The sequence below is a fragment of the Esox lucius genome, chromosome 1 (genome assembly GCF_011004845.1).
Source record: "Esox lucius isolate fEsoLuc1 chromosome 1, fEsoLuc1.pri, whole genome shotgun sequence".
Lineage (NCBI taxonomy): Eukaryota > Metazoa > Chordata > Actinopteri > Esociformes > Esocidae > Esox > Esox lucius.
The window spans coordinates 25,422,666-25,431,606 of NC_047569.1; the positions used below are offsets into that span (position 1 = coordinate 25,422,666).

At 38.0% G+C, this 8,941-nt stretch overlaps 1 protein-coding gene across 1 annotated transcript; it reads right to left on the bottom strand.

Annotated features, from left to right (window-relative positions):
- Window positions 1-7,256: 7,256 nt before the first annotated feature.
- Window positions 7,257-8,213, bottom strand: LOC105010976 (olfactory receptor 11A1-like). The gene has a single exon (XM_010870685.3). It carries the CDS (start codon window positions 8,211-8,213, stop codon window positions 7,257-7,259), a length of 957 nt encoding a protein of 318 aa, XP_010868987.3.
- Between the last annotated feature and the right edge of the window lie 728 nt (window positions 8,214-8,941).

Genomic DNA, 8,941 nt, shown 5'->3' on the forward strand with positions numbered 1-8,941 from the left:
CACTGGCATCAATTCTTGTTGTTAATTGCTCTTTTGGGTTTCTAGACTGGATGAACACTTCGTGAAAACTGCTGATGTAAAAAGGGCTTTATAAAATACATTTGATTGATTGATACCATAAAAATGACCGACAACTATCCCCAAATGAATACTTTATTAGGTACACCTTCTCATTAACGCAAACAGCCAAACAGTGAATAATGTGGCTGCAACTCAATATATATAAAGCATACAGACAAGGTGAAGAGGTTAAGTTGTGGTATGACCAAACATTACAATGGGGAAGACCTGTGACCTAAGTGACTTTGACCTCGGTATGATGGTTGGTGCCAGACATGGAAACAGCTGACCTTCTGGGACTTTCACACACTACAGTCTCTAGAGTTTACAGTGAATGGTGGGACAAATACATGGTGAGAGCGACAGCTCAGTGGGTGAAAAAACCTTGTTAATAAGAGAGGTCAGAGGACAATGGCCAGGCTTGTTAAAACTAACAGACAGGTCACAAATAAAAAAAAGAAAACACTCCTCACAACAGTGATGTGCAGAAAAGCATTTCTGAATGTGAGGCTACAGCAGCAGCAGACCATGATGGGTGCCACTCCCGTCAGCTAACAACAGGAATGTGAGGCTACAGCAGCAGAAGACCATGATGGGTGCCACTCCCGTCAGCTTACAACAGGAACATGAGGCTACAGCAGCAGAAGACCATGATGGGTCCTACTCCCGTCAGCTTACAACAGGAATGTGAGGCTACAGCAGCAGAAGACCATGATGGGTCCCACTCCTGTCAGCTTACAACAGGAATGTGAGGCTACAGCAGCAGAAGACCATGATGGGTCCCACTCCCGTCAGCTTACAACAGGAATGTGAGGTTACAGCAGCAGAAGACCATGATGGGTCCCACTCCCGTCAGCTTACAACAGGAATGTGAGGCTACAGCAGCTGAAGACCATGAAACTGGACAATAGACGACTAGAAAATGTTTGCCTGATCTGATTAATCTAAATTTGTGCTGCGACATGCAGATGGTCAGGTCAGAATTTGACATGAAATGATAATAAGGATAATAAGGGTTATTTGAATGACACACCTTACCTACAGTAAACATTGTTCCTAACAATGTGCATCCCTTTTACGGAGGTATCTGAACATGACAAGGTATCTGAACATGACAATTTTACTAATGAGTAGTAATGAAAATAAAGATTTTTACTAGCTGTTTCCCTCCAATTGGCAATATATGGTATTTTCATGCAACACCTGACATGATGTGTATTTTATAAAACATGACTTCACGCACTCAAAGCTACAATTCAGTTGATTGAAACTTTCTATGTTCTATTGGCAGATATCAAAGTTTGAATTGCTTAAAATATTTTTAACATGCTTGACCATATTTTGAATTTCAGGTTCACAGCCAACATAACATGATCAACAATATATGTTTGTTCCATTACCAGGAACTTGTCAGGCCCAGTTTGATATTGTTGCATCATTCACATCAGACCAGTCCGAAGGGAGACAATTAAGCCTAACGCCACTCTGTATCTCCTTGGGACTCACACTTCAGTGGGTCTAACCAGAGGCAGGTGGTGGTGGCTAGTGGCTACCTGGTTACTAACTTGTTTTCAGGGGAATTGAATGACAGAGTGAACAAATGAACTGTTCTGTAGATACAGTAAACATGTTTTCCTGTCTAAATGACCAGCTTCTATATACCCTAAGGCATGACAATAAAGAACAGGCATTGACCTCTTCACCTACCATCACTATGTCTTGCTCCTTTTTGTTGTCTCACATTCCTTTGAACAAATTCCAATATAAATAGGGTGACTGAGTTTATAATTTCAGAGCGCTGGAATCCCAACAGAGTTGTCTTTGTAATGACTTCAATTCCAGCTAGACTTAAACTAGTGGCCATCTGTCAAGATGCACATGCAATATAAGGGTACTGTGCTTCACTCTAGGCCTGATGTGAGACATGTTTGTCTGTTGAAGTGTGGCAGGATACAGAGGTTTCAAGGTCATGGTTTCAAATTATTATGAATATACATTTTTACACTTTTTTCACCAGGCTACATCCCAAATACAGCTCCTGTGGTTTCTCTGGCTTGTAGCCTGTATGTTTAAAACCTTCTAAATAAACAAAACAGAACACATTTAAAACCTTTGTACCAGACACAGTCTCTTTGCTGAACTTCTCCTTTAGTTGTTCATTTATGATTTGTGTAAGCAGATAGCATAGAGCATCTTCCACCTATACTTTGCACCATTTCATCCGTTTATTTTGGAATATGTCCTACACCTTTCAATGCTATTATGTATTGTATAAAGATTCTGTATGGTATTAAAATAAGGCAGGCTTGTAAACAGGTACTAGTGTTACATCTCCATCCGGTGCTACATCGACTCCTGGTCCGGGGTGGCTCCGGCGTTCGACATCACCGGCTTTCTAGCCACCATTGTTCCCCTGGTCCTGTATGTGACAGGGAGTGACTAGGGCTTACAGTGCAGAGACACCCCCAGGGGGTCCCACAAGGACCACACGTGAAGGCGTTCCGGTCCCACGCAAGCCTCCAAACAAATGAAGAGCAGAGTCACACCTTCCAGTATAAAGGCCAAAGCCTGGCTTTATTTGACATATCACAATGGACCAGAACATTTATTTTCTTATTCTAATTAAAAAGTTATTACACAGTGGATCGGGGCGATTAACAACAGAAGGGTGAGGGCAGAGATACTCACACTAATAACCCAAAGACCCTGCACCACAGTGACTGTGAGGACATGCACACACTCAGGACTATTGGTGTGCCGTGAGCCCAAACTAACCTTGACTACTCTCCCGCCAGGAGCCCCCCACTCAAATAAAAGAACTGAATAAAACTCTTAGTCCTATCCATAAAGTCTCCTAACATACAACAACCAACTCCTAAATAAAGCATATAGGCAGACCAGTCAGTTAGGGTAATACAGAGATACACACAATTACACTAAACTCCCTACGCTATTCATTCTATCTTAACACAACGGTAGAATATCTAGCAAAGCAAAACAGCAGTTTTGTCCTGAACGCACCATGGCCTGTCCTGTCAAGACTACACACACCTGATCATAACTCGCCATCATTTCTAGTTTCTATCTGTTTCCTCTACTCTCTTTGTCCTTGGGTGTTATAGTTTTCCCTGTTATGTGTATGGCTTACGCTGTTGTGATGGAACCTACATTCCGGGTGTTGACTTTTCTAACTGTATAGGACCATTCTCTGTTACTGTGCTTGCTGTTCGTAAGGGTTCGTGCAGCGGCTTTATCAAAAAGAACCATACTCCGCATCCTGCACCTGGCTCCCACCTTTCACCACGCTACAAGTAGCTTTAGCCTTAAAGCATTTACTGATCGTTTCTTTGTTTAATATTGAATAACTTTTGTATTCTATTTGCTGTAATTTACTGTAAACATAATTGCCATTTGAGAATAACTGTATCAGATATATCGCTGAGAATATCCTATCAAGGATGTTGTCTTGTGTTCTCCAGCTTTGTTCCAGGACTGGTGTGGTTTTGTAAAGTTTTCAGTATTGTGAGGGGAAATTATATTCTGCTTACAGACTTTGGATTGGTTATACATAAATATACTGATATAATACTTTTTTATTATTAATTTTAGCATCAAATTAATTATAATGTCTTCCACCCATATAGAGTGGTGACACTCTAGCTACAATTGTATGTAACAATTACGTCTTTACAGACTCTTAAAATATACAAGTACACAAGAAACAGAATACATTTATTTTTTGTTAATTCTATTGAGTCTTTACAGAATTGTTTCATTCAAGCTCAGATAGTAGAAGTAGAAGTCTACAAAACCGAAATAGAGTGGCCTCATATCAAGTACCACCACACCTGTATGGAGTTATAGCATTCTAATGGAGTTTAAAATGTAGCCTCTGCTGCCACTGCACAATGAAAAGGTTACTTTTTTTTATCCTGACAATGGGGAAGACTATGTTGACAATAGCCTGAGGTACCAGTCAGGGCTTGACTGCAGGGATGCCTCATGGCATCTTTGCGTTTTGTTTTGGTTGTCTGCCCTGTGTTGCCTCTAATTGGGGATCCTATTTAAGTTCTCTTTCTCCACACTATTGTGTGGATCAGTGTCTGCGCTTGCTGTCAGTGTCTGCGCATGCTGTCAGTGTCTGCGCATGCTGTCAGTGTCGGCGCATGCTGTCAGTGTCTGCGCGCTCTCCTTTGTTGTTTTGCTTTTACACAAATAAAGGAATGTTTACTGCCAACCACTCTATGCCTCAGGTCCTGAACTACAGCTGTGATAGGATTCTGCAGTGTGTAGTACTTAAGCACTGGTGAGCCAAAACTTTTCATGAATTAGTTTTTTCCTTGTTTAACAAACAAGTATTGATATAGTAGTCTGTAGTACTTAACTATTAACACTCCATAAAACAGTCTGCAGATTTCTAGAAAAAGACAAATCATGATAACCCAGTTGTCATTTACAATGGGAAAATAAATCTGACTTGTTTGAATCTAGAAAAGGAGTTGGGCAAAGCAACTAGCTAGTAATTTTCCTATGGTACATTGTAACATGAGGAAACACTCTAGAAATGTGAGCTGAGAGAACTGGTTGAGACAACTTGTTTAACTAAAATACCAGCGCCAGCAGCTATAATCCTGTATGCGTTGTGTGTACATTTAAAAAATATATTTGTTTTAACATATATATATGTATGTATATATGAAGCCTCGTGCCCATGACTGACAAGAAACATTAGGGCAGGAGAAACTGAAATAGGAACATGACTGGGGTTAACAAGTTAATGACATTTAATCAAATTGATGAACATAGAAACAGACTACCTAGACCAGAGGTTCTCAAACCTCCCTGGCCATTCCATGTATTAAATGCAGCCCTGATCTAGCTCACCTGAATCAAGCAGCCAAGGGCTTGATAATTAATTAAGGTGATTCAGGTGTGCTAGCTCTGGGAAACATCTAATACATGGACCAGCCGGGGAGGCCCCAGGAGAGGTTTGAGAAACACTGACCTAGACCATAATGACATTGAACATAAACATACGACAGCCAGCATGGCACAGACTGACCGTTACAGTAATAATAAAGTTGTGCAAACAAGGCTAATGCTAGCTATTAGCTTTCAGTGACATGGTTCCTGCACATCTAGAAGGCCTAACACATCCTTCAAAGCAGTCCCACCCATTGCAAGTCTAATTGTGATTGGTTGATTATAGAGTCATTCCAAAATGCTGCTCCAAACGATTCGAATAGCAGGTGTTTTCTTTTCAAATCATGAAGCTAGATTTTTTTAGATGTTGTAATTGCACATGATGTAATGATTCTTCTATTCTTACTCTAAAAACAAATATTATATTGAACAGCTGATCTTTTCTTAATTTACTCTCTCAATGCCAAACAATTTCCAAATATATATGTAGCATAAAGGGCTTATTTTTGCAATGGGGATAAATGTAATTAAGCCAAGTGATAAAATTGATTAACTTTTACACATGTGCCATGCATCAGTTTATTCACTTGTCAATTGCATACCAATATAGCCCTTCGGCCACACACACACACACACACACAAGTGAAGGGTTTGGTATTGAAATGAGAATGCAGAATGTATCAGAATATAGGTAGGTCAATTGACATAATTTTATAAAGACATTCAAAACATCAAGACAACACACAGAACCAACTAAAGAAAAAAAATACAAAAAATACATCACTCCAGTACTTGCATCTCTACATTGGATGGTTGTGACAACTTCTGATGAATACATTTGATTGATTATACAAGTAAATAAAGAATAAACATCAAATTATGTTAAATACAGTGAGATGCATACACAGAGAGGTTTCATTGATTTAGCATGTGCATTGATCAGATAGCAAGTGGTAAAGTCAATTTTTTAAGGTCTGAGGACAGATGACAGTGTCAATATCAAGGGTCTTTTCCAATTTCTTTCATACAAAGGAATTGTAGGCTTTCAGAGAATGAGATATCTACTGGAGCGGAGTATGAGCTTTTAAGGAGTTGCTAGAATTAAATATCTTCTAGGAGGAAATTGACTCCAATCAAGCGCCGTCCACAGGTTATGGTATGGCATTGCAAAAAAGCCCCAAAGCTACCCCAGAACATCACAATGCCTCAATGCTCGACAGATGGTGTGAAGCACTCCTCCAGCATCTTTTCATTTGGTCTGTATCTCACAAATTGTGATCCAAAAAATGTTTTAGGGGCCCCAAACCATTGAACGGCAGTGTACATATTTACATTTTTCTAATCCTAACCCCACATATACAACCTTGTTAAATGGAACTATGAACAGAATACAATGATGTGCAAATCATTTAAATCCTATATTTAATAGAAAATAGTATAGAGACAACGTATTAATTGTTGAAACTGAGAAATTTTGTTGTTCCTTGAAAAATAAATGCCAACTTTGGATTTGATGTCAGCACCACAAAATTGTGGAGCATCTCAGAACTAATAAGCTTAATTGGCAACATGTCTGTAACATGATTGGGTATAAAAAGAGGTTTTCAGAAGTAAAGATGGAGAGGGGTTCACCACTGTGCGGATGTCAAAGACTGTGCAGGCAAATATTGGAACAGTTGAAGAATAATATTTGTGAATTTAAAATTGCAAAGGGTTTGGGGATCTCCTCATATATGCTGCATAATAGCATTATGTGACTTATTTCAGCAAGACAATGCCAAAACACATTCTGCATGTATTACAACAGCATGGCTCTGTAGTAAAAGAGTACGGGTGCTAAAATGGCCTCCCTGCAGTCAAGACCTGTTACACACATTCTGTAATGAAAAATACAACAAAGGAGACCCTGAACTGTAGAGCAGCTGAAATCCTATATCAAGCAAGAATGGGAAAACATTTCACTTTCAAAACTTACACAGTTGGTCCCCTCAATTCCCAAATGCTGAATGCTGATCCCAACTTTCATAAAAATTAATCAAATTCACAATTGGCATTTATTTTTCCAAAAATAAGTTTCAACATTTGTTATGTTGTCTTTGCACTATTTTCAAATAAATATAGGGATTAAATGATTTGCACATCACTGCATTGTTTTTATTTGTGCAGCATCAAAACATTTTTAGAAACAGGGTTGTATTTGCAACTACAAGTAACAAAACTAATGCTGCATTAAACCTAACAATCAGGAAAGAAAAAAGTCACACATGTTTAGATTATGTTTTAGGGAACAGACTGACAGGTAGTATGTTTTTACAAGCCTGTCTAATTTGAGACATCCTAACTCCATACACAATAGGGTTAAAAAGTGGCTGGCAGATCTGATGGTATACCGATAAAATAGTTTGAAGTACAGCTGGAAGAGTTTGTAAAGGCCTATCAAATCTACTCTGCAGCAGATTTAAGGAAACACCAATAAAAAAGTTGAGCAGTGAAGCCAGATGAGGAACACAGGTGTTGAAAGCTTTCTGTGTTGTCTCAATAGAAGATTTAGAACAAATTGTCAGAATCCTAATATAAGAGTACAAAATAATAATTAAAGGGATAATGACAGACAAAACCATGCTACAGAGTCCATAGATGTTATTGACTGTTGTATCGGAAGTTGAACAGGCAAGTTTCACTATCAGGTAGTTGTCACAATATACTTTCTCTATAACATTCCCACACAATTGCAAACGAATAGTTAAAGACAGTGTTATGATTATTTTAGCTAAAGGGCACATCCATATAACACAAACTAAAATCCACACCCTAGTTGGTGTCATAATTATGTTGTACTGAAGTGGATAACATATAGCAAGGTACCTGTCATAAGACATGACTGCTAAATTGCTGAATTCAATAGAACCGTATGAGTATAAACAAAAGATCTGTAGGTAACAGTAAATAATGGAAACTACGTGAACATCTGACATCAAATTAGTCATTACAGCAGGAAACAAAGCAGTGCTACCATACAACTCATTTACAAACAAACTGCACAGGAATAGATACATGGGTTTGTGAAGGCTTCTCTCCGTACATATAACCACAATAAGCAATGTGTTTGCAAATACTATGGAGATGTACAATGCAGTTACTATAATAAAATACAAGTATTTTAAGGGTCCGTTTTCAGTGTAACCACTTAGAATAAACGATGTGAACTGCGTTGAGTTTACTGAGTTCATCTTCTTCCTAATAGTAACAATAAAAGTTGTGGATATATTTATTTTACAGCACATTGATAACAGTCAATCATCAATCTCTAAGATCATGTAATAGGTTTTTTCTTAGTCATTTTATTATTGTCAGAGTCAGAGATGGGCAAAGATATATCAAAACTTATTTTAAAATTAGTTACCAAACACCAAAATTTTAAGTGTATCAAAATAAACAACAAAATACAACAGCCACACCATGTATTAGTATAAACTATTGTATATTTGTATTTTAAAAAAACAAAAAATACTTTTACAAGGAAGCATGAAATCACTTCGCAAACCTTCCACGTATCGGCCTATCTGATCTATCCCTTCACCAGTACACTGACTCAGTTGATTAAGTAGACAATGTTTGATAGCAACAGTTTTAAAGTAACCAAAGGTTTAATGGTTAACTAACTATTACTCATAATTGCATAATTTACTTACTTGGTGTTTGGTAATGAAGGGCTTACCATCAGTAACACTGACTCAATGACAAAAAAAAATAGTTTGCTAGAACATCACATAAATTGGAAAACTATTTATTTAGCCTAGGCTAAACATAAGCTGTTAAAAATGTAACGAATTTATGCAAAAAATCGATGGAAAGCTGGCAACCTACATGTTTCTCACCTTGACCTTCTTCTTTGGGTAAGGATTCATTTTCTGTTCTGATCTCAACAAGTCATTGTCATCAACCCTACAAAATACAA

What these genes read in the sequence shown, in the direction of transcription:
- LOC105010976 (XM_010870685.3), bottom strand. Translation starts at nt 8,213, where the DNA reads ATGAACTCAGTAAACTCAACGCAGTTCACATCGTTTATTCTAAGTGGT.